The 27710-nt window shown below is 36.9% G+C and overlaps 1 protein-coding gene across 1 annotated transcript in view; it reads right to left on the reverse strand.

Annotated features, from left to right (window-relative positions):
* Window positions 1-27710, reverse strand: part of DPH6 (diphthamine biosynthesis 6) — a 158826-nt gene that overhangs the window by 40097 nt on the left and 91019 nt on the right. Inside the window, exon 5 of the mRNA XM_004609552.2 lies at window positions 22354-22472. Within this exon, the coding sequence (XP_004609609.2) occupies window positions 22354-22472 (119 nt within the window). The remainder of the gene's footprint in view (window positions 1-22353; window positions 22473-27710) is intronic.

Below are 27710 nucleotides of genomic sequence, written 5' to 3' on the forward strand. Positions count from 1 at the left end.
AAATCATATTTGAACATAAAGTCATAAAGAAGATAGAAATTCAAGAATTCAATTGACATTGAGAAACATCACTCTAACTTAAGCTGAAATTCTTGTAAGGAAATGTGAAGTAAAAAGGCATATACAGAGACTACTGCAATGTAATAGACAGGGCAATAGTTATTAAATGAATACAAAAAATTTGACACAACATAAGTAAGTAGGATATATAATATGTACAATGAATTGGGCTTTGGGAATATAGGACAGAATATGATTCTCAGATTCCAGACTCTGGTCAAATTTAAAAGACTGTTGTGTCAAATGTCACTTATGCAGGAAAAGCACATTAAAACAGAAGAGTTTCAGAAGGAACAAAATGGGTGAATTTAATTTTAGACATGTGTTTGGTGATAAACACGCAAGAAGAGGTGTCTAATTGACAATTAGGTAAGCAGAGGTTAGATTACAACACAGAGTTCTGGACTGGAGATACTAATATTGAAACAGAAACCAGCAGATGGAATCATCCAAGGAAAACACATAATATGAGAAGAAAAAAATATCGTGAAGACCTTTGAGGAATAATAAACTTTAGTAGACACTGTAGCCTGACAGCTGTCCGTAAAATAAACTAATCTGATCATTTTTATTTCAAATTCTTTGACCACACTTCTGGGCTAGATGGTTATATGAAAACATCTAAATCCCTTTCTTTTTTTCCTTGTTGGTTTGTGTCAACCTGAATGAGATATCTGGTATGTTTTTGGATTTGTCTATGAGATTGTTTATAGATGAAATACAGTAGAATGAATGATCTCAGTGAAGTAAGTTTCTCTTTCCAATGATGGTAGATGTTATCCAATCTGTTCAGTTCCTAATGAACAAAGCACAGAGGAAGTAGGAATTTACATCCTCTGACCTTATTGCCTGAACTGGGACACCTCATCTCTTCATCTGCTTTTAGACTGGGATTTACATCATTGGCTCCCCTGGTTCTTATTTTATTTTAATAAGATAAAGAACTTTGGACTCAGAACTCTGATTACTGACTTTTCTGGCTTCCTAACTTGCAAACAGGAGATTATGAGACATCTAGGCTTCCATAATTGTGTGAGCCTCATCATAATACATTTCCTTTGCTATCATGGTCTGGCTCTCTGGAGAATTCTGACAGGCCTAGAGCCATGTCAAACCCCAATGAAAAGTTCAATGTATGATAGAAGAAGGAAATTCAGCACTGGATCTACTTAGAATGTGCAGTAATCTGTTTGCTTGAGTGAAGATGGTAACAAATTCAGAATAAAAACCTGCCCTAAGACTTCTTTTTAAATGTTTAATTGATTATTACTGTTTGTTTGGGCGGCATACTCAGGGGTGCTCAGGGCTTACTCCTAGTTCTGCACTCAGGGATCACTCATGGCAGGACTTAAGGGACCATGTGGGGTGCTAGGATTTGAACCTAGGCTGGTCACATGCAAGGCTAGCACCCTACCCACTGCTCAATTGCTTCAACTACTGTTGAAGACAACCCTAAGACTTTCTAGTGAAATAATAACTTGGTAGAAATAAAGTAAAAGAGATTTTGGAGATCCCTGTGTAGAGCCCATACGTCAGATACTGCAACATTTTACCTAGTTCTTACATAAATGTGACCATACATATGTATGTAAGGTTTGACTGTGACTTTTACATACATATACACACCCTCACACATATATGTATATATGTAACATTAACACAGATGTCAATTTTATTTATATATAACATATATGTTTATACAGATTTTGAGACATCAGCAAACACAGTTACATGCTTCTGAAAGATTTGTCCAAATACAATTCCTACAAACATTAGACTATACTTACAAAAATGACAAGGAATATAATGTTGAAACTGAAACACTAAATACAAATATCTGCTTTGACAATATAGTTATTTAATACTTTTAAATCCTATTAATTAGTAAATTAATTTGTTTGGGAGCCACACCTGGTGGTATTCAGGGCATACTCCTGGCTATACGCTCAAGGATCACTCCAAACAGGCTGGGGGAACCATATGGAGTGCAGAGGATTGAATCCGGGTTGGCCGCATGCAAGGCAAGCACCCCATGAGCTTTACCATCTCTCTAGCCCCATGAATATCTTTTATTTTAAATGGAGGCCACCCTACCAGAACTCACAGGCTTGGGGCTACTTCTGGTGATGCCTGATGGTTTGTTCTTAGGCCTTTCCCAGTGGTGTTTGTGGCCATCAGACCTACTCAGCTGTGCTCGGAGACCACCAAACTACAGCTGATAGTGCTTGAGGAACGATTTAGGTCTAGGGATAGGACTTAGCATCTGCATGCCAGGTATATATTTACCACCTAAATTCTCTCCCTAGCCCCTAATAAGTCTTTAAACTGAACAGACAAATAGGAAATGACTCACAGTCTTATCTTTCTAGAATGAGTTTTCAGATAATTATTACATAATAAGTTGCTTCAGTTTAAAGTGTTTGACACAGTCGTGTTATTATAGAGATCTAACTTTTATGATAGCAAACATTAAAATATGATCTCATTGACCATGAATATTGCATTAGTGATTTTTAAAGAACAGAGGATTGGAGCTATTGGTCGAGATAAAGATAGCAGGACAGTTTTTATAACTGCAACATCAACATATGTACAATAGTACATATTTCTGCCCCCCATGTTCACACATACAAAAATAGCTTGAGATGGGCTGCATCCTAATATATGAAAAAAAATCAAAGGCTATATCCATATTAGTGCCAAATTGTTATAAGGCTAATTTATTTTTTGAATAGGCTGCCCTAACTAGTGAAGGAAAAGATGCTCTAGCAGTAAAATGAATAGAATCAGTATTTACTGTCTCTGCTTTTGTAACTTGTTACTCCCTCTGAGAGCCTGAGTAAAAGTCTATCTTCAGAGATGAGTCACTGTGGGACAGGTATTACTTGTATTGGAATCTTAGGGAAAGAGATTTGATCTTAATACCCTATTTCCCCTTCAATTTAAAATAACAGGTAATTTATAACACATTTGACAAATGGTAGGTCTCAACTTTTGATACCCCAATACTTAAGTTTGTAGTTTAAAAATTCTGTGCTAAAAGATAGAATTTTATTCCTAATAAAAATCAACTATACTCAGTGCCCACTGAGAAGCAGCTTTTAAACAAAAGAATTATTTAAACAAAGTTAATGTGCAAAGAACATGTCATTTGCAAAATATAAAAGAATAATGCAAATTGCTCTTAACCTCTACTGTTTGGCATTCTTTTCTAAGAAGGCTATTGCAAGGAATGATTTTAATTATGTCCATTATTACCCAAATGAATGACAGAGAGTACAATGTGTAGCAGTAATAATTAAGATGTCTGATCTTCACTTATTTGGGGCAATTATAAGAGAGGAAACATCTTAAGGTAACATATAGGAACTGGCACAGGTGAGAATGTGTAGGAGTGGAACTCAGCAAATGGAAGACTACACAATTAGAGCATGATTCTAATTAGTACGAGCTTTCTACGTTAACCCCAAAAGTGAGACTTTTTAAAGTATATGTGAAGAATATGGAGGGAAAAAAAATTGGAAGCAGTTTTCTGAGAGGCAAAGACAGAGTTTAAAAACTATCCAGTTGTTTGGAAGGAAGATGAGGATACTGGGTGTATGAATACATGTCATGTATGATCTGAAAGGTCAACATAGCAATCTGTGTTTAGTTTTTTTTAAAAAAAAACTAGAAATAACTCTAAGAAAAATTTATAAACATGTTTAAGATATCTGGAATATAACAAAAAAATCCCAACAAAAATAATAAGCTAAGAATTAGGTTAACAAAAATTCATGATACACAAAAGAAAAATCTTCATATATTTATTGGAGAGAGCACAGGCAGATGTACTGTGCTCAGGGAAACAACCATATTGTGTCCTCCAGCCCTTGGAACTATGTCCCCAACCCTACTAAAGACAAACATTGATATATTTCTAAAGAACAGAGAAGGCTGAACAACAAAAAGCATAGACACAGGTTGTTGGTTTTCTTTTTTGGAGCCGGGGCACACCCAATAGTGTTCAGGGCTTACTCCTAATTCTGTGTTTAGGGATTATTTCCTTTGGGGCTTGGGGACTACCTGGGGTGTCAGGGATTGAATCCTGGTCAGCCATGTGCAAGGCTAGTGCCTCATTCACTATGCTATCTTCCCAGCCCTGACACAGGTAGTTTTTTAAAAAGACTCCCTTGCTGCTCTTATTAAGATTCACCATGATAATTAATTTGATTATTCCTATATACATTGATGGACCAGAACAACAGCACAGCGGGTAGGACGTTTGCCTTGCACATAGCCTACCCGGGTTTGATTCCTCCATCCCTCTCACAGAGCTCGGCAAGCCTCGGAGAGTATCCAGCCTGCACGGCAGAGCCTGGCAAGCTCCCCATGGCGTATTTGATATGCCAAAAAAAGTAACAACAAGTCTCATAATGGAGACATTACTGCTGCCCGCTCGAGCAAATTGATGAGCAGCGGGATGACAGTGCTTTTATCGTTTGAGATTTTTGTTGCTGAATTACAGACTAAAAAGACATTTTGTCAGGGAAAGGAAGAATCTGAAAAAATAAAAAGGCAAAGCTAATAAGAAGGGTAACCAGCCAACATGAGTGGTTAGAGTAACAGCTCAGTTTCTCCCATTTATGAAGACAAGGACTTGCAATGAGGACAAGCAAGAAGAGAAGCAGCAGAGAGTTTAATTCAGTTTTACTTAGCATTGACCTTTACTGTACAAGGTACTGGGGAAACGACTATTCCAAGGGCATTTTCTGAGAAAAGCAGTGGGGTGGTAGCCAAGAGCAATCTCCTAGGAGGAAATTATAGAGCAACTTGAAAAATTCCACAGCAATAAATCACCATGACCAGATGGTATTCAACTGAGAGTTTCTGAAGGAAATAAAGTGTGAAATGACTGAGTATATGCAATGTATCTGGAAAACCAGCAACTGTTTCCAAATATTGCAATTTTGCTAATATGGTAGCTTTTCTGTAGGAAAAGAAAAACAATCAAATTAAGATTTATAGAATTACAGACCAGTGGCTCTCTAGGTGATAATGGAGAAACTGATAGAGTCTAATTAAGAATAGCTTCCTTCAACATCAGGATAAGGTTAACCTACTAAGGTCAAGTCAGCCACTGAGTCTATAAAGAGAACACTGTTTCTCTCCATCCTATTAAACTTATCTGGAAATGTCAATAAAATACTAGATAGAAGTAAACCAGTAAATGTAATTTATTTGGGAATTACATGAGGCTTTTAACAAGGTCACATGAGACTATTGGGGAAAATAAATAAGCACAGTCTTTGGAAGGGGAGGCCACAAGAGAAATGGTCGTGGTCTGTAAAAATGTGCTAACGAATGAAAACAAAGTTCTAAGGAAAATTTCTCTTTCCTTCCATAACACTGGGCTGTGTCTAATAGAAGTATAGACTGCTTTCAAACTAATTTTTAAAAATGTTCATCATAGAGAAGATGTGGAAGATCAATGGACAAGGAACACAGGCTTCCAAAACTGAGAAGGAAACGAGATTTGGGTTGGCACGGTAGTACGGCAGGCATGGCATTCGCCGTGCATGTGGCCATCCTGGCCCAGATCCCCAGCAACCCCTAGAGTACCCGAGCACTGCCAGAAGTAATTCCTGAGTGCAGAGCCAGGAGTGAGCCCTGAGCATTGCTGAGTGTGACCCAACCCTTGTCCCCCAGCCCACCTCACCCCCTGCCACAAGAAAACAAGAGATTAACAGGGAATTATAAGGCAAACATATAACAAAAATTTTACCTATCAAATGAAATCCGACGGCCATGCATCTAAGTTTCAAAGCAAGTGTTCTATGTAAGATTTTTTTGTTTGTTTGTGGGCCACACATAGCCGACAGCACTCAGGGCTTACTCCTGGCTTTACAGTCAGGGATCACTATTTTCAAGACTTAGGGAACCAAATGGAGTGCCAAGAATAGAAACCAGGAAAGCCACATACCCACAAGCATCTTATCTACTTATCTGTCCAATTCCCTCTGTAAAAGAACCAGTGAAAGAGATGATACTGATGTTTAAGTAGCCAAATGAGAGCTGGTCACTTCTTTTGTTTTTCTGATCACACACTGCTCACTGAATTATAGCTATTTCTATGTCCCATTTTAACACAAACTTTCTCATTTATAAAAGCAATTTCTGTAGAACACAAAAAACACGAAAAATAAAATTTTAATGTTTACATGAGTATTTTCTGGAGAAAATGGCTGAAAATCCAGTTACTTTGACAATACATTTTGTATGGATTTAAGATCCATTTTCTTAAATTACTTTTTTCTGAATTATGTTAAATAAAGGTGCTATAATGAAACACAATATCCACATTTAATCTGATAGTGCAACCCTGCAGGTATCCTTAAGCTGCTTTGGCTGCCACATGTGTCACTGACACATTAGAAACATACATGCTTACTAACATACACACAACATCTGATGTCTTTACACTGGAGGTGTGTTTTTGAAAAGCTGTAAGCAAATAAAATTACACTTTATTATTATTTTTTAATTTTATTGTATCACTGTGAGATAGTTACAAACTTTCATGTTTGAGTTACAATCACACAGTGATCAAACACCCATCCCTCCACTAGTGCACATTCCCCACCACCAATATCCCGGGTATATCCCCCCTTTCCCACCCTCCCCCTGCCTCTATGGCAGACAATATTCCCCATACTCTCTCTTTACTTTTGGGCATTATGGCTTGCAACACAGACACTGAGAGGTATCATGTTTGTTCCATTATCTACTTTTGGCATGCATCTCCCATCCCGACTGATTCCTCCAGCCATCATTTTCTTAGTGGTCCCTTCTCTATTCCATCTGCCTTCTCCCCTCTGCTCATGAAGCAGGCTTCCAGCTATGGGGCAATCCTCCTGGCCCTTTTATCTACTGTCCTTGGGTGTCAGCATCATGTGAAAATCACACTATAAATATCAACAAAATTCAATATACAAAGGATTTCTATAATGAAAAAAAATTATGCTTAATATAAATAACACTTTAGTAATACCATTTTATCTTTTTATTCCTGTACCTGTTTTAACCAAATTTCATTTTATCTTAATTGTATGTTGGTGTGTTGATAATGCTATTTTATCTTAACTGTAAGTTAATGCATAGTATATATGAGTTAAGAGAGGCAATAACAAAACAGTGACTGAATCTGAGCTAGTTAGTAGAAGATGGTGGAAAACAAATTTTATGGTGGAAAAAACTAAAAGAAAAAGAAAAAATTGATTTGCTGATGTTGTTGAACTGGGTCATGCAACAAAGTTTACCTTATTATTTTGTAATTATTTAATTAAAGAAGAAATGATGAAAATAATACATTTTACTTATCAGATGTATTCAAATGTATGTTATTTTTGGAAATATCCCTAGAAAGTTGAACTTTTTCAGGGAAAATTAATAGATTGAAGGGCAACAAAAAAAGAAACTAATCTGAAATCATTCTAACATTAATGAGTTAGGGGCTAAGATGTAATAATTGCATGCCATTAGCAGATTCATTTCTCCTAACTGGAGTCTATTATTTGTTAGTATATTTATTACGATTTGGTTTATAAAGACCTAGGTCCTACGCAAACAGGATGAGAACGCTATTCGGGTATCCCAAAGAGGAATCGAAAGAGCTATGCTAGGAGTATCACATCTCATTCAAGTGAGAGAAGGAATCCGGAGTTCCGACCTCCGTCGATGGTCAAGAATCAGGGACGCTATCTCGTTTGCTAAGACATCAAAAATCAGATGAGCCGGACACGTAATGCCGTAATGCGATTCAGAGTTGACCACTGGACTACAGCTGTTACCGACTGGATTCCATGGGATGTCAAACGACCGCATGGCCGCCCACCAACGAGATGGTCAGACTTCTTTGTCAAAACCCTGAATGAACGATTCGAGGCTCTTCCTGTTCCAGGAGTATGCAGATATCACTGGGCTACACTAGCACTCAACAGTGACAAATGGAGACGTTACTGGCGCCCACTCGTGCAAAAATTATATACTTTTAACATTTATGGATTTTATGTACATGTTTACCACACCTTACCACCACTAGAGTGCCTAAAACTTTTTACTGTCCTTATGTCACTTTTGTCCTACCTCCTTCCCCCATTGATGGTTAATCTCAGTTCCATAATCCAAAGCAAAGGGTTTGTCATCTTTTGAAACTGTTACCCTATCTTGTTTCTCTATATGTCTTAGATGAGTTAAGTCATCTGGTATTTGTATTTCTATCTCTAACTTAATTCACTTAACATACCTGTCCTCCAGTTCTATCCAAGTTGCAGTACAAGTTCTTATCTTCATATAGCTGCCTAGTTTTTTTTTTTGTGTGTGTGTGTATGTGTGTGTGTGTGTCTGCATGAGAACACATATACTACAACTTCTTTATTCATTCATCTGTTGTTGAAAATTTGGGTTGTTTCTATGACCTCACTATTGTACTAATTGCTGCAGTGAAAATAGATGTATCTTTTTGAATTAATGTTTTTATGTTTCAAAGATAGCTGTCAAGAAGTGGAGTTGCTGTGTCATATGAAATCTCTATTCTTACTTTCTTGCGATCTCTCCATGCTGTTTTTCATAGAGGGTGAACCAGAAAACATTGAAACTAACAGTAGAAGAGGGTTTCCTTTTAACCACATCCTTGCCATGCAAAGCTTGAAAACTGGATCCTTATCACTCTTATAGGGGGGTTATCAATTTTAAATCTTTTTATGTTGTGGGTTTTTGGTTTCATATGTTGGTTTTATGTTTCATTACTTCTACTTCTATTTTTTCTTAATATGTATCAATATGAACGCAAGATGAACAGCTGTATTTTTGTCATTATAATCCAGTGTAATACCTCTTATACTTTCCAGTGTATATGCCTGACATTTAAAAAAAATTGCTCATCTTCACTCTACTTCATTTTTAGGGATTTATATCTATAATTTTTAATAAAATTTTGTTTCAAGATGTTCTATATTAATCTGGGCATCTAGCTTGTGACACACAGGTGTTATGCACTTTAGTTTAAGTGATACTATTTGATTATGCCTCGACTTGACCTTTAAGATACTGTGTTGGATTCAGGGTCAAAATGTGTCATTTTAGCTCCTGACTTTATTATATCTTAGCTTTGCAGCTTCATTCACTAAGCTCCAGAACCACTATTCTTCATTTTCTTATTGGTAAAACAAGTATTTTTCTATGTGTCCTACTAAACCTTCACAAGTAAAATGAAACAGTATGTGTGAAAACTTTTTGAAATAGTTTTATGTGTTATACACATTTTTATTACTGCTAGTCAGGGGTAATTATAACTGACTTGATATGTTGCGATATATGTGAAAGTAAACTTTATAGGTTAACTTTTTCCCTATATTTCATTTTTCTGTTTGTCAAAATGAATATAGTCTTATATAACTGCATATGATATAAATCCAATTCTATTTTCTTTTTTAAATCTTATCTTTAAAAATTAGTGCAAGTTTCCCATGCAACAGAAGGAATATAGGTGAGATAATAGAAGCCTTTTCAATTTTACCAAATCAAGAAAATATATGCTTTTTCATTTTGAGGGGTTCAGAAAAGTTAAGTTTCCAAACCTTGGGGCCTTTTGGCATCTGATGCTTAATTGTTAGTCTTATTATTTTATTTGCTGCATTAAAAGTGTCCAATCAAATGTAGTTTTGTGTTTTGTAAACCTAAAGCAATTTTGGATTTCTAAGAAACAATGTTTTTAATAAAACTAAAATATTTAATTTGAAAGATACAAGAAATGAATTCATAGTTGATACCATAAATTTGCACTAATTTTACAAATTTTATAAGGTAGATTTTTGTTAAGTAGATAAAGATATAAGAAGTTATTGCACAAAGCCAAATACCATACGGTCTTCAAATGCAAAACTATAAATAGTTTTACATAGTAATTGAATTGAAATCACTGACTTTATTTATATATTTACTGACTATCAGATAAAGAAAGATCTTATAAGAAAAAATTTCTCATCTGCCTCTAGCAGAGTAATTAGATATGAGCAAATTTTATGGAACCTATATACTTTGAGGCCTTTCAGCTATGCTGAAGCAATTACTAAATTGCTTCTTGTGTGCGTGTGTGTGTGTGTGTGTAGTATGACAGTTACTTAACATTTCAAGTTGCAAAAAACTTAAGATACAGGTTATCTCTATATAACTAGGTGACTAGCTAGAAGTACTTTATAAACCACTTGTATCTCTTGTCTTCTCGTTGATCTTCGATTTGCACGAATATATATATATATATATGTATATGGAGAGAGCATGATGAAATGATGATGAGGGAACTAAAGTCCAGAGAAATTTCTGCCAGAGGTTGCATCACTGCTAGCTCATGCCTCTCTGCTACTTTATATTCCACATATGAGTGCAATCTTTCTATGTCTGTCTCTTTCTTTCTGACTCATTTCACTCAACATGATACTTTCCATGTTCATCCACTTATATGCAAATTTCATGACTTCATCTTTTCTAACAGCTGCATAGTATTCCATTGTGTAGATGTACCAAAGTTTCTTTAACCAGTCAAAGATACAAACATTTTAAATGCAGACAGATTAAATGTAAATAATAAAATTATGGTATAAAAAAGTTTGGAGAAAGAATTAAGAACAATCTTACAAAAAATATTTCCAACAATAGAAAAAGAAGGAAATATTCTTAAGTATTATGAGACCAGAGCAACCTTGTTACTCATACCTACCATTACTGGGGAAGAATAACAAATGTCAATCTTACATATAACACATATTAACAGATATAAAGTTCCTAAACAAAGTGCTGGCAAACTAAAGCAATACATAAAAAGAAGGAATAGAACCTGACAAGAAATCAATATTGAACAAATATTGATCATCACAGCGATAGTACAGAGGGTAGGGCGTTTGCCTTGCATGTGGCAGACCTGGGTTCAATTCCTCTGTCCCTCTCACAGAGCCCCTGGCAAGCTACCGAGAGTATCCTGCCCACACAGCAGAGTGGGGCAAGGTACTTGTGGCGTATTCAATATGCCCCAAACAGTAATGACAAGTAACATCACAATGGAGATGTTACTGGTGCCCGCTCGAGCAAATTGATGAACAACAGGACGACAGTGCTACACTGCTTTGATTATCCATATATATGCCATAATACAGGTGAGCTGCGAAACATTAAGTGAAAGAAGCTGGTCACAAAAGATGGGACTTTTGCCCCAACTCTTATCCCAGGAGTGAGATGATGGGAATGCAATATAATGTTCAAGGTAATTGCATCTACCCTAGGTAAATGTCACGAAGCAAAGTCTTTATATTTACTTAGCAAAGACACAGTTACTGCCTTTCCCTCTGAAAGTTTCCTTGAAAATAGTAAATAAAAGAGGCCAGGGATGTGGCTTGCTGATTATGTCACGCCTTGCATGAAGGTAAGGCTCTGGGTATAATCCCTGGAAACACATACACACACAGACAACACCCCCCCCCCCATCACCACCACCACCACCACCACACACACACACACACACACACATACACTTTGTTTCACCAACTTTATTTATTTATTTATTTTGCTTTTTGGGTCACACCCAGCGATGCACAGGGGTTACTCCTGGTTCTACACTCAGGAATTACTCCTGTCGGTGCTCAGGGGACCATATGGATGCTGGGATTCGAACCTGGGTCGGCCACGTGCAAGGCAAACGCCCTACCCGCTGTGCTATCATTCCAGCCTTTGTTTCACCAACTTTAAATCTATGAAATTCATTCAGGGTCCTGGTTTCATCCAGTGCTACACTGTAAACACAATGGTGAAGTCAGTCTTTCTGAGCTTTCTGTTAGCCTAGATCCAAGTTTTGTAAAATCTGCTCACAAATAAGTGCCAAAATTGACACATATTTCCCCTCCAAATTCACATATGTAATGTGGTACCCCCAAAAATGCAAAATTGAGTCAAAGCTAAAAACTGGAATGTCAAATGAGTTTCAAATGATTGAAATCTTATCTAGTAGTAATCTTCACTGATAATAAGCAATGGAAGTAATCAAAGAGCATATCATATCAGCAAGGTCCATGGACCTTACTTGTTCTCCAAGTCCTTCTCTGTCATGTTGGAATTGTTCTGGTTCAGGTTAGCATGGGAAATCAATTACAGTTTATTACTCTTAATTTCTGTAAAAAAAAAAAAAAAGAACCCCCAAACCAAAAAAAAAAAAAAACCCAAAAAACTAACAGACCACTTTTTCATGCACATTCAAATTTACAGTGACTGAGGTAGTAGCTAGAGAAACTCTTGATTAGATTTCGGATTCCATTTGGTTTGAGGACATGACTATGTAACAGATATCACATTACAAGTTTTAACAGGTGTTGGTTTCCAGATGTCATTATACAACTTGCTTTCTTCAGGATAATACACTGTTGTTCCTTTATTTGCCCAATTCCATTAAAGTAAATACTCTATTAGAACAGTGATTTAAAGCTTTATTGTCCCTCCAGGGCCATTTCTAGATGCAGGCAGTCTCCTGGAAGAGAGCTCCCTCTAGTGTCTCTCTTTGGACTAGCACAGTCCTTTCCTCATGATGAGCTTTAGGCACCATTATTTTGGTCTGACACAGCACCCTAAGACAAGTACAAAAATCCTAACAACAACACAAATTCGCCCCGCCAGAGGAAAGAGTCACAACTTGATTATCATGGTATATAAGTGATAGTTATGTAAGTTAGGAGTACTGAGGTCTTACCCAATATAAATCTTTGCTGAAAGTTTAAAGAATGGAAGTAATCAAATAGCACTAAATAATAATGCATGTTCCATTAGATTGTCAGTTAGCAATATATTATGTCAAATATGATCTGTCTCGGTGTCCTAGGCTTTTCATAAGCATACTTTGCATAAAGTTGGATAGGAATTGTCAATAATATTGATTTATCATATTACTCCCAAACCAGTCTCCTTATGGGTGGTGCTTCAATTCCCTTAAATGAATATTTATGTATCCTATATTTGAAGAAGTAGTAGAAATCTGCTTTCCATTATACTTAGATATATATCTTAGTAATAAATTGTTTTTGATTTATGCTTACAAATACAAAAGCTCTACTGTTCAAAATTCTCCAACTTTATTAGTAACAGGCCATCAGAACTATGTCAAAAATAGTAACAAAGCCTATAAGACAAAAATTAAGTGGCAATCACGGTAAAATACCCCTCTACTAAGTCATCACTGTTGTTGTTGCTCTAAATTACCCATGTGAAATCATTCAGTGTAACATGTACATTAGCAACTTCTCTGCAGAAAACAGGTCCACAGTTAAGTCTGTCCAGTGCTCTTTCCATTTCCCATGATTCATTTTGTTTCCATTTATTACTATTTTATTCAAACTCTTTGCATACATATATTCAAACATATACTTGCATGTTTGTGGTCACTACAAAACTTCCCAATCATAGAAATCTTAACAATATAGTCTTAGCATTATTCTTTTCAATATTAGTACAAAAGCTCTAAGTTGGTTAACCTAATGTTCAAATCTTGTTTTTTTAGAATAACTTTAATTGGGGCTGGAGTCCTAGCACAGCGGGTGGGGGGTGGGGCATTTGCCTTGCATGCGGCTGACCAGGGTTCAATTCCTTGGTCCCTCTCGGAGAACCCAGCAAGCTACCTAGAGTATCCCGCCCACACATCAGGATACTTTCACACAGAAGAGCCTGGCAAGCTACCTGTGGCGTATTCGATATGCCAAAAATAGTAACAACAAATCTCACAATGGAGAAGTTACTGGTGCCTGCTCGAGCAAATCGATGAGCAACAGGATGACAGTGATACAGTGAACTTTAATTAACTTGTGCAATAATTGCCCATTACTCCTTTCACAGACACCATTGTTCTGAGCGAATTAACAAATGTAGCATGACCCTGAAATATATGTCTCGCCTAAGATGGACCATGGACAAAGAACTATTTCCATCATAATAATGGGAAGCTTTATTTGCATCCCACATACTGTGATATGTTTCAGTTTTATTTTCATTCAATTAAAATACTTCCTTGACTATTAAGTTATTATTAATAACTATGTTGATTAGTTTCAAAATTATGGGGGACTTTCTGATACATTCCTTATTAATTTCTATTTTAATTTTTCCATGGTCTTGAGGATACTTTGTCTGATTTCATATACAGAAATTTAACTTACAGATCCAAAGTAAGGTCTATCATGCTGAAAAACAAGAAGAATATGCGATGCAATTACTGTGTTCTTTTGCACTTAATGGATGAAATATTTTGCAAGTAGGCCAAAAGGGTTGTGAGTATGGTTCAAATATCCTTGTTCCCGGTCATGGAGAGAGCTCAGGGGTTGGAGAACATATATTGCATGTATCAAATTCTGAGTGAGATCCCTAACACTGAATGCCCCCCAGAAACATCAAATCCTGAAAGTCTCCAAGCACCACTGGGTGTGGCCTGGTGGCCTCACACACCACTAGGCTCAGGCTGTCTTGCATCACTAGGCCAAGCATTAAGCTGCACAGTCCAATTTTCTGAGTATTCCTGGGAGTGGTGCTCAGACCCCCTGAACACTGCTTGGGAACTCTCCTCTACTCCAAACAACTTTGACTACAATCCCTATTGCCTTTCTTTTTAGTTAACTATTGTCACTGTCACTGTCACTGTATCCAGTTGCTCATCGATTTGCTCGAGCGGGCACCAGTAACATCTCCATTGTGAGACTTGTTACTGTTTTTGGCATATCGAGTATGTCACAGGTAGCTTGCGAGGCTCTGCTGTATGGGCAAGATACTCTCAGTAGCCTGCCGGCTCTCCAACAGGGGCGGAGAAATCGAACCCGTGTTGGCTGCGTGCAAGGCGAACACCCTACTCGCTGCACTTTTGCTCCAGCACTAGTTAACTATTACTAAAACGAATCCATGAGTTCCATGTATTTTGTCCATTTGCGCTAATTATCAATTTTATGTTATATTAAAGTTCTGTTATTGGTGAATATTTAGACTATTATCTTCTCTTCATAAAATAGTTCCTTTATCAGAATGAAATGCCCCTCTTTATTCCTACTGGTATTTCATTCACTAAAGACTATTTTGTTCAGTTATTATATCTACTTATAATCGGTTTCTTAGACCTTAGCTTTTTTGTTGTTTTTTAAATCAAGTATGAAATTCCCTCCCTTTTATTTGTAAGTGTTGTGATCATTAAATGTTACTAACCATTGAATGTAATTACTGGAGTGATTTGGTTACATCGCTATCTTACTTTTATTTATGATCTTTCCCATATGTTCTGTATTTTTAATACTTTCCTGTCTTCTTTTGAATTATCTTGCAATACTGAGTTGCCATTTTCCCCTATTAATCTAGTCCCTCATTTTTAAACTTTGTTACTTACATCTTTTAAAACATAGTTTACCTTCAAATATATCATATCATTTACAACTTAAAATTCTTATACCCTTTGGACCCTGCTGTGGAGCGAGCATGATGGAAGAGCCCAAGGAAGCGCCCTTGGACTCCAAACAGCCCACTGAACTAATTCCGGCATGGGATCAGAGACCCCACGGTGCGCTGAAACAGTGGGAACCGGGCATCCCCCAATTCTTTTAACCTCTCTCTCTCTCCACTCCTCCCTCCTGAGCACAGCGCAGGATTCGCGGTTTTCCTGAGCGCAAAATGGAGACGCCGAGCCTCTCTCTAGGCTTCTCCATCTTATGAGCACCATAAAAGGGTAAAAGTTTGTAGTGATGTTATTTCTGGTTGTACTTTCCCTGGACTTTATACAGAAACCCAAAACCTAATGTCATCTTAGCATCAGCAATATGTAATATGTCCCTTTTTAATGGGTCGGACTTTTGTGGGAGATCCTAACAAGAATAGTAAGTCTGTTGCTGAAATATTGAAGGCAATCAAAGTGGTAGCCATCTCTCTAGACTGAACTAAGCTATATCCCCACGCCGGCTGAGAAGAAATTTTCTTCTTTCTCGGGAAGAAACGCGGCGTGTCATCAACTACAGTGTGATGTCCATTAAGCAAACAGACCTGGTGGCGTGGGAATGGGATATAAGGGGAAAAATTATGTACATGGAACAGTGGGACGCTGGTGGAATCTCGAGCTGGAGCCGATACCAGCGCAAGCCCTTCGGTTCCAGAAACTGCTTGCAGACACTCTACTAGTCTATCAACTAAGCCAGAGCCCCACGCCTGCCGATGACGGGAAATAACCATCCTTTTCGGTTTTTTTTCCCTTGTCAGGCAGCGTGGCGATTACTAAACAGGCGTGAACTCGGTGGCGCGGGGCAAGGGGGAAAAAGAAAAGTTATGTAACAAACAGCGGGACTTAATATCTCTATATTCTTAGCAGTGGAGAACTATCAAATGCCTCCTTGGCAATAGGACTGCTTTCCTTTTTTGGGGGAAACCCCAACAACGGTAGTGAGTTGTGTGTTGAAACATGGAATGTAATCGAGATAAGGCATAAACGAAGTGAAACTTATCATGTACAAGGGTGGGGACTGGGGAGGTGGGAGGGGGCGGCAGGTATACTGTGGGGGTTGGTGATGGAAGATGGGCACTGGTGAAGGGAAGGGTGTTTGAGAATTGTATAACCAACATAATCCTGAGAACTATGTAACCCTCCACATGGTGATTCAATAAAATTAAAAAAAAATAAATAAAATTCTTATACACTGTACTAAAAAGTATACTTACTAAATTTGTAAAAAACAATGCCTTGTACAATTTTTTTTTTTTGGTTTCTTGTGTCACACCTGGCAATGCACAGGGGTTACTCCTGGCTCATGCACTCAGGAATTACCCCTGGTGGTGCTCAGGGGACCATATGGGACACTGGGAATCGAACTCAGGTCGGCCAAGTGCAAGGCAAACGCTCTACCTGCTGTGCTATTGCTCCAGCACCCCCCCTGTACAATTTTAAGTCTATATTTTACTTGCCAAATGCTATCAGCCCAACAGTTATTTTTTATTTAAATAATCTAATTTATCCTTTAAAGTGAGTAAAAGTTAGGATGTTTCAATTTTATCTACACATATATAGTATTAAGCGTTATTAACAATTTCAAGGATATAAGAAATCAAAGGGTCAGGTAAGTAGAGAGAGAGACAGGATTAACAGTGTTGCCCTTCTGGTATTTCCTAGCCACATTAGACATGCTCCAACTCAGATCTTAACATGTAACATCTCTAATACATGTAGATTACATCACTAACATTTGGATGTTAATAACATAGGTATATTAACATAATGGAAATTCATCAAGTTATACACTAAGGGCCTGCACATTTTAAAAACATTGATAGGGGGCTGAAGGACGAGTACAGTGGGCAGAGAGAGGATAGTGCTTGCCTTCCATGGGGCCAACCTAGGTTCAAACCCCTGACAGTCTCCTGAGTCACTCAAGAGTGAGGCACAGAGCCAGGAGTAAGCTTTGAGGACTGCTGGATGTGCCTCCAAAGCAAAACAATACAAGAAAATAATTTATGTTATACTTCAATTAGGAGCTACTGAAAAAACTGAAGTAAACCTCTAAGCTAGATGGGATCTATTGACATGAATGCCAATAAATTGGCATTTATTAAATTTGTTGAATTTATTGAATTGAATTAAACTAAAACACACTGAATTAAAGGCAAGTTGCAATTCACACTCAAAGTAAGAAGCCATTCAAGTAACTATTCAGATCACATTAAAAAATTATAGTATTTCTAACAAACTGAAAAATAGTAACCTAAAAAAAAATCACAATACTTATGCTATCTCTGAGAAAAGAAGTAGCTGGGTGAAGAGAAAAAAAATGGAAACGTTAATGATGAAAATTATCATTAGATAGCAAAAATTATCTTTATGTAATATTCATGTGATTAAAAGTATGTCTATAAGGCAAGACTATTCTGAAATCCAAGGTATAACTGGTTCTTTAAGCCTAAAAACCAGAAATTTCTTAAGATGCTAAGTTGTTAAAAGTGAAAATTCCACAAGTTCATTGATGTTGGCAAGACATCATGGTTAAATAACACAATTATATTGGAACTATAATTTCAAACAAACAAACCAATAAAAAATATAGAGTATTTGCACATATAATATGCAGAGCATTTATGGAATAATGCATAGACATTATCCCAAAGAGTATATACATATGGTCAATAGTTACATGAAAAGATGCTCCCCATCAGTAATCTTCAGGAAATGAGACACACAATGAGACATCACCTCACACTTATTACAATAGCTATAAGTTATAAATCTTTATGACACAAAAAGATATTTGTAATAATATTTGAGTATAAAAAGTAACTTACTGTGGTAATCATCTCACAATATTTTTATAATATTACTGTACCAAATTATTATTTTGTACACCTGAAACTAATTTTATCAGTTGTGATATGTATATACACAATCAAGCTTTTTAAAAGGTAATTCTATAATTTAAACACCATAAAGGGGGCTGGAGCAATAGCACAGCGGGTACGGTGTTTGCCTTGCGCGCGGCCGACCCGGGTTTGATTCCTAGCATCCCATATGGTCCCCTGAGCACCGCCAGGGGTAATTCCTGAGTGCAGAGCCAGGAGCAACCCCCGTGCATCGCCAGGTGTGACCCAAAAAGCCAAAATAAATAAATAAATAAATAAAGCACCATAAAATTTTGTTGACTCCTTTTCCCAACAAAAATAACCTACATATATCCTCCTTTTTTCTTTCTTTTTTTTGCATAAATCTTTTATGAAAGTTTTAAAAGAGCTTAGAAACTTATGTTGATTTTTTTATGCTTGTGTGTCTCCAAAAAGGATATAACACTTGATAAACATTTCTCTAATACTGTTCCTGAGAGTAACTTTCATTGCTGCACACCTATGGTAATCCACAGAAACTGCACATTGTAAATGTTAAAATCAGATCTACACTTACATCATTGGGACACTGGGGCAAAAATCATTATAACATTGTATACTTAAATAAATGTTCAGTACAGTTAATTTTCATCTCTTTCTATATGTACCTATATATAGTCATGTGCACATATCTGCACACACAAATGAAGACATGCAATATCAGTTCAAACAGAAAAAAAGGTAATAGTAAGGCCATATTCTATGGCTCTGTCTTTTGAATGAGGCAAGGTTTTTTTAAAAAAATTTTTTTAGTTCTAATTCATTCCTTTTTCTAGTAGTGGAAAGGAATCGAATATGTACTCCAGTGAGGCTACATTAAATTTCTCACAGAAATCCCCCAAAAGAAAGTGATAAACAAAAAAAAAAGAGAGGAAACATAGTTTGTATAGATTCATATGGAAACTCATGTGACAATGAGAATTTCCATTTTTAAAGTTTCCTCGGCAGAGAGTCTCTGGCCCTGGGGTCTTCCCCGAGGCCCCTCGGAGGGGATGGGCTCCAGCTTCCCTCCCTGCATGAGCAGAGTTCCCACAGCTGAAGACCTCTGGAGCCTTAGCCACAGCCATGCTCAAGGCCCCACTCCACACGTTCAGACGAGTCTCACGCATTAAGTTACCAGCAGAGGAACCCAGGTGTGTGGGACCCGGGGCTAAGACCTCCAAGCCTACTTGGATCGAGACTGGGCATCTTCCGCCCAGATATTCCATTTCCCAGTAGCACACCCAGGGATTGCTGCACCCCCCCCCCCCCAACACACCAATCCCATCAAGGGCCAACATCCAGAGACTTAAAAGCAAGTTCCTGGAAGCACGTGGCCACTTTGCACCCACGACATCTTATAGCCTATTTCTCCCTCTGGGAGAACCAGCAGGCTATTGAGTTTCCTGCCCACATGGAAGAGCCTGGCAAGCTCCCTGGGGTGTATTCATATGCCAAAACCAGTAACAATGCTGGGTCTCATTCCCTTGACCCTGAAAGAGCCTCCAATGTGGCATCTTTGTGAAGGACAAGTAAGGAGAAGCTTCTAAAATCTCAGGTCCAGGACGAATGAAAACGTTACTGAGAGCACTCAAGAAATTCGACAATCAACAGGATGATGATCACTTTGATCATGATCAAAGTTTCCTCACAATCTTTTCTAAAAATTAAGAACCTGCTACCCCATTCTTTCTCTCTCCTTTTTAATTTTTTTGCTAAATAGATCAGTGGCAGGTTCTGTAAACAAGGCTTTTCCTTAAAAACAACCCCTCTCATTCAACAAGAGAAAGTATGATCTTTATCAGTAAGAAATACATGTGACATTTCTGCTGTCTGTGAAATTACAAATGTAGATTACCCTGTAAAATCTTCCATAGCTCAAACCTCATTATTTCAGAGATCATTAAGGTAAATACTCTCAAATGAGGTACGTGAATTAGGCTTTGAGACTTCTGAGGCTTCAGGGTATTGGTCATAATGGGTTGAGGACATAAATGCATTGGCTTCAAACCCTAGGGTCTCTCAGAAAATGAATATAATCATAAAATATTCAAATCAATAAATTAAATATGATCATATATAATATCCATGTTTGAATCACTGGATCACTTTCTTCTCCAGGCTTAAAGATCAAAAAATATTCTCTCAAAAATAACTTTCTCACCATCTCCAATAAAAACTTATTTTCCTGTTTTTCCAGATACTAAAACAAACCATCATTATTTTTTAGCATTATTCATATTTTTGAACATTCCTCCATCCCTGCTGTATGAAATCATCTTATACACATACAACATGCCTTCTCCTTAATTTTTCAGAACTGTATTTTATATATAGGATAATATTGCTCATTTAAACAAAATAATATATCCTGAACCCCTTCTGTTTCAGTATATATAGACATGACACATGTATGTAAATGCCAAGCTAGATGTCTGTCACTCATGTTATGTGACATATGATACACTATATTTACTAATCCTTTTACTGAGGGGCACTTAGGTTGACTTCATAAAAATGGCAATTATAATTTTATATATAGATTTTTTAAAGTTTATTTATTTATTTTTGGTTCAAGTATATTTATAGGCATGATTCCTGGATGACAGAGAATCCTGCCCTTCCGCTTTTCCCTATATGACCACTTTCTCACAGTTTTGTCCAAGAAATGACTTTCTTTTCATATTAAATGTCAGCTCATCAGGAGATGGAGAGATAACACAGCCTCTAGGGTCTTTCATGCAGCAGACCTGGGTTCAATCCCTGCAACCCCATATGGTACTCAGAACCCATCAGGAGTGATCCCTGAGCACTGCTGGGTATGGTTCAAAAAACAAGAAACCTCAAAAACCAAATAAATCAAAATATATTAAAATGCCAGCTTATCAATATACTTGCATACATATTCAGTAGAATTCATTAACTGATATACACATATATCAGATAATCTCGCATGGCAGAATCTCGCAAAGCAGAGCCTAACAAGCTACCCGTGGCGTATTTGATATGCCAAAAACAGTAATAATAATGGGCCTCATTCCCCTGATCCTAAATGCAACAGGGATGAATGAGATGTCACTGGCGCCTGCTTGAGCAAATCGATGAGCAACGGGACAACAGTGATACAGTGATACAATGATTCATATTTTTAGATACAAAGAAAATATTATGTGTCAAATATAGATTTTTAAGAGGCTTCAAAAACCTATAATTTCTGTATCCTATGAATCTAAATTTCAAAAAACTTAAGGAACTATTAATACTAATATTGGAGCTATATATCTATATATATGCATATATATCTACATATCTACATGCATATCTACATGCATATATATCTACATATCTACACGCATATCTACATATCTACATGCATATCTACATGTCTACATGCATATATATCTACATATATCTACATATATATGTAGATATATGTATATATATGTATGTATACATATACATATGTATATGTATACATACATATATATGCATGTGTATATATGTATGTATACATATATATGTATGTATACATATACATACATATATCTACATATATATGCATACCTACATGCATATATATCTACATATCTACATGCATATCTACATATCTACATGCATATCTACATGCATATATATCTACATATATGCATATATATTTCAAGATGCTCATTATTAATAATTTTGATGAAAAGTTCACTTTAAAACTTATCTTCTTTTTACATATATTACTTAACTCAATTCTTCAGCTTGACTCCATATTTTATATTCTACTTTATCCTTCTCTTTTTTATTTTAATTCCAGATTACTGAACTCTGATTATCTGCAATGCAACAGACAGTTTTGAAAGTCTGGGTACATACCCAAAGCTGCTACTTTGATAATGATTGCTTGAATGTTAGATGATATCATTTCTCGAAGCAAATCTTCTTGGTTTCTCTGCCAAAGGTAAGCTAATGGCTGTAGATTAAGCCGTTTACACCTATAAAATAAAAAGGAAAGAAATCAGATGGTATCTCGATATTCTATACTTAGATCCATAGCAATTACTTTGATTTTAACATAATGCTTCTCTGAGGTATTTTGTTTTAGCATTTAAAATACTTTCAAAAATATGTTTTGCGTAATGAAGTTTTTATATAACATAAACATTTAATTTCCATAAGCTATGCACAAACAGATAAAAATGAAATCTCTGAGAAAAGTAGAAATATTAATTTTAATTAGACTCTGTGTTTAGAAATGCAGGCAAATTACTTCCAAATGTTAATGATAGATGATCATTGTTTTTGAACTTTCTTGGGCATCCAAATTGTGAAGTTAGGTTACTCAAAATTGAAAAACTTATTCTAACAAAATAATGTGTCTGTAGGATAACATTGGTTTGTTCTTTCTGCCTTACCACAGGGAGGTTAGGTTTATTGGGTTACTCCCATCACAGTGCTCCCATTCCTCTGTGCTTACTTGTAACTTCTTTCTTTTTGCTCTGCTTCCCCAACCAGTGTTAAAGACTGTATTAACTGGTAAATATTGCTTTTCTCTTTTCCTTAAGTCCTTTGCATAGTTAATTCAGAGCAATAGCTTTTTGTATAGACACAGGAAGACAGTTAATGCTATGCTTTTGTAACTTGGGAGTTAACTGACTCAGAATGATATTCTGGGCATCTGTTCTCTTGACTGAAGCCTCAGTTGCCCTTACTCCTCGCATCCCAAAAGCAGGGTCCCGACGAGGGACTAGATGGACCCAGGGCAAGTAGTGAACTACCCTGACATCGAAATGGGCCTGGCCAAAGTGCCATAATACTAAACTATAAAGTTAAGAGCATGGTCATGGACAAATTCTGTCATGATCCAAAAAGTAACACCCAGATTAGGACCCTGCTAGTGTTGGGAAAGATTAATCTGGCCTGAGCACTGTAGTCTGAGATATATCGTGAGATGTCCCCAAGAGAGACACCCTACAAGTTCAATGTATCTCGTACTGTGTCCATATAAAGTAACTAATATTAAGAAGTAGAATTAAGAAACAAATGAGAATGCAGACACAAACTACCAGAACCTACGGGATGCAGCTAAAGCCGTGTTAAAGGTAAAATTTATAGCTCTACAAGCATTTCTCAGGAGGGAAGAAAGGGCCTACATAGATGGCTTGACTTCGCAGCTCAAGATCTTAGAAAAGGACCAGCAGAAGGAATCCAAACCGGAGCGAGGGAAATAATAAAACTGAGAGCAGAAATTAACGACATGGAAACCCAAAAAACAATGCGAAAGAGCTGGTTCTTCAAGAAAATAAATAAGATCGATAATCCACTAGCAAGATTCACAAAGAAAGAGAGAGAGAGAGAGAGAGAGAGAGAGAGAGAGAGAGAGAGAGAGAGAGAGAGAGAAACTATGGTACATCTACACAATGGAATACTATGCAGCTGTCAGAAAAGATGAAGTCATGAACTTTGCATACAAGTAGATCAACATGGAAAGTATCATGCTAAGTGAAATGAGTCAGAAAGAGAGAGACAGACAGAAGAATTGCACTCATCTGCGGAATATAAAACAACAGAATGGAGGCCTAACACTCAAGAATAACAGAAATAAGTGCCAGATTTGCTCTATGGCTTGGAGACCAGCCTCACATGCTGGGGGAAAGAGCAGCTCAGATAGAGAAGGGAATACCAAGCAAAAATGTGGTGGGAGGACCCGTTCGGGATGGGAGAGGCATGCATGGAGCAGACTATAGACTGAACACATTGGCCACCCAAGACCTCCATTACTAACCACAACGCCCAAAGGGAGAGAGAGAACAGAGGGGAATGCTCTGCCAAAGAGGCGGGGTGGGGAGGGGAATGGGGTGGGAGGGGGTGGGAGGGATGATGGGGTTATCAGTGGAGAACGGGTACTGGTGGAGGGATAGATACTCAAGCTGTATATGACTGAAACACAAGCAGGAGAATATGTAAACCTGTATCTGTACCCCCACGGTGATTCATTAAAAAAAAAATTTAAAAAAAGAAGTAGAATTAAGATGTTAATTAAGATGTTAATTAAGTTATTGGACTAAGGAGAGGAGAAACACCCATAGATGGTATTTTCCTCCCTTGAGCCTGATCGGTGATCAGGAAAGGCTTTGATATGTCGATTGTACTATTGGATGGGGTGCAGTGGCAACCCCCAATGCAGGGAGTTGGGGAGAGACTAGAAAAAGATCAGGGTTGCAAGATGGAGCATGGAGAGACTAGCAAGGCGGACAGAGGGAAAAAAGAATGTAGGGGAAGAATGCAGAAGCAGGAGCGTAGAAGACGAGAGAGACGGCTGTGAGAGGAAGCGTGGAGAGATGAGCAGGAAAGACAGGAGAAGACAGGAACAAGAGGCAGTATGAGACTAGAATGGGGAGCTTACTGAGATTGGAACAGGCGAGTGGGGAGAATGGAATAAATGGCAACTGATCACCAACCAGCCTGGTGGCCTCGTTTCCTCCTTCGTCTGCCCATGGTATTGGCCGTCCTGGGTGGGGAAGCAGCTTGAGACCACAGAATGCAGGTGGTAAGAGAGAGAGCTGCGGGGGTGTTCCCTAGCTGCCTAGAGACTACACAGGTATCAATTAAATCTTAGTACCAATGATTTAGTGAACGATTCTATGCTGTAGGCATTGTACTACATATTTTACATTGCAGTAGTATAAAGAATACAAATTTTGCAGTCAACTCTGAATTCACTAGCTACACAACTTTAGCAGTTCTACTAAGCTCTTCTGTTTCCTAATTCATAAATAGGGACAAAAATATTTTCTATCAAAGTTCTTGAGAAGATTAAAAAATTAGAAAGTGCAGTCAGCTTTTAACTCTTCTTTCTTTTTTTTTCACATTCTACATCCAGTCTACAACAACGCAGAATATGATTAATCCTTACCAATAACAACACTGACACCCAGGTCAAAACTGCTATTATTCTTGTGTTAATGTCCCCCTAACTACTTTATTTAGTTTTTACTTTAGTAGACTATAAAACTAGTTTCAAGGGTGATCCTTTAAACACATACACAGATCATGATATTTCTTTAACTGATAGCCCCCACTAAGAAAAGCTCTGGAAAGGGATCTGGATTCTGTCCTGATTTGTCCCAGATTTCAACCATGCTACTGTTCCTCACTCAGGCCTACCCTCCTCGACCTTGCTTCTCATGGCCTTTATTTCATGGCTTTGCTTAAATGTCACTAAGGGAAAACTATAATTACTTGATTATAATTAACACAGATAAGAAAAGCAGTATAATGCCTAGAAAAAAATTATTTAATAAATGGTAATGAAAGCCAAGTGACTTGTCTAAGTCATACAGGTAGCTGAGATGAGAGTTAAAAAAAAAAAATCCACAATCCAGTCCCTGTAAAGATACCTAGTTGTCTATTTCAGCCCATGTTACTTCTTGTTTACATATTTATTTCCCTCATCCCTGTTCTCGTTCTGGCTTGTAAACTGAAACTGTAGGTCAGGTGTTTTCATAATTCAACACCATCTATTCCCTTGCTTTGTTTCTCTATATACTGGAGATAGTAAATCTCTCCTGCTGGCCCCCAATTTTTATATAGTAAAGGGAAGATAGGGTCTTGGGTGTTGTTGAGAATTTAAACTCCTAGGGGCTGGAGTGATAGCACAGCAGGTAGGGCATTTGCCTTGAATGCTGCCAACCCGGGTTTGATTCCCAGCATTCCATATGCTCTTCTGAGCACCGACAGAAGTAATTCCTGAGTGCATGAACCAGGAATAACCCCTGTGCATCACCCGGTGTGACCCAAAAAGCCAAAAAAAAAAAAAGAGAGAGAGAGAGAATTTAAACTCCTAAACTGGATTTTTTTTGGGAGAGCAGGCAAGCTGTTCCCCGTGGTGTATTCATACGTCAAATACAGTAACAATGATGGGTCTCATTCTCCTGACCCTGAAAGAGCCTCTAATGCGGCACCATTGGAAAGGACGAGTAAAGAGAGGTTGCTAAAATCGCAGGGCTAGGATGAATGGAGACGTTACTGGGCCCGCTCGAGCAAATCGACGATCAACGGGATGACAGTGATACAGTGATATATTGGAGAAAAGCAAGATAACCTATGCTCTTCTTTGACTTATTTCACTTAACATGATACCCATCAGTTCCACCTAGGCTTCAGAGAACTATTGAGATTTCATTTTTCACAACTGCATAGTATTCTATTGTATAAATATATCTCATATTTTTTTTATCCATTCACATTTGTTGGACATTTGGATTGTTTCATATCCTGGATAATATACTAAGTGATGCAGAGATTGTTTTTATATAATTTGCCTTTGTAAGATATCTCAGAACACCCAAAATTTAAAACTACCAAGATAGTTAACAAATACAAAATAAAACTGAATACTATCCAAGTAACAAAATCATTACAGTTTTTGCTGACCTCTCACCGATGTTATAATTTTTACTAATCAAACTAGTCTATCCTTTTAAGCTTTCAAGATTTATTTTCAAGTGTTATTTTTTTCTGTCCTTACTGCAAAATTCTTAGACATAACAGTCTCCTAACCTGGAAACATGTTCATTTGGGATTTAACTTTCAAACACAGTTGTTTACCTATCTATATTTGACTATCCCATATACTCTCTGGATTTGAAATTATATGAAAAATATTTATCTACTAATATCAGGTATAACCTAACACTTGATGGGAATACGATTTTATTTTATGGCTTAAGAGACATGAAAAATATTTTTATATGAAGATAGGTTCATCTCAAATGTTGAAAAGCAGAATGTAAGAAAAAAACTTTTTGAACATTATGTTTGAGTTATCAATGAAATCTATTTCACTGCATTTTTTAGAAATTTTTATGGATCCATATATTCTACCAATATATTTTGCTGCACTAAAATTATGCTTTTCCTCTTATTAAAATAATTTATGTTCAGAATTTTGCATTTTAATTACATGAACTGCATTGTGAAACTGAGAGAAAAGAAAAAATAAAACAAAACTAGTTTTAAAATCATTAATATTCAAGTCTTAATGAGATAGTCAATATTATTTTTGATAAATAACATAAAATTATTATACCAATTCACCTCTAATTCTATTTACATTTATTCCTTTAGATGGTAGAACATTTCTTTCTAGTTCAAGAATAATGCTCAAGAATAATGAAGCCAACCCTTCTCATTTTTGCTAATATAACTGTACAAAGTTCTATATACTATCT

Source organism: Sorex araneus, chromosome 3 (assembly GCF_027595985.1).
Source record: "Sorex araneus isolate mSorAra2 chromosome 3, mSorAra2.pri, whole genome shotgun sequence".
NCBI classification, from domain to species: Eukaryota; Metazoa; Chordata; class Mammalia; order Eulipotyphla; family Soricidae; genus Sorex; species Sorex araneus.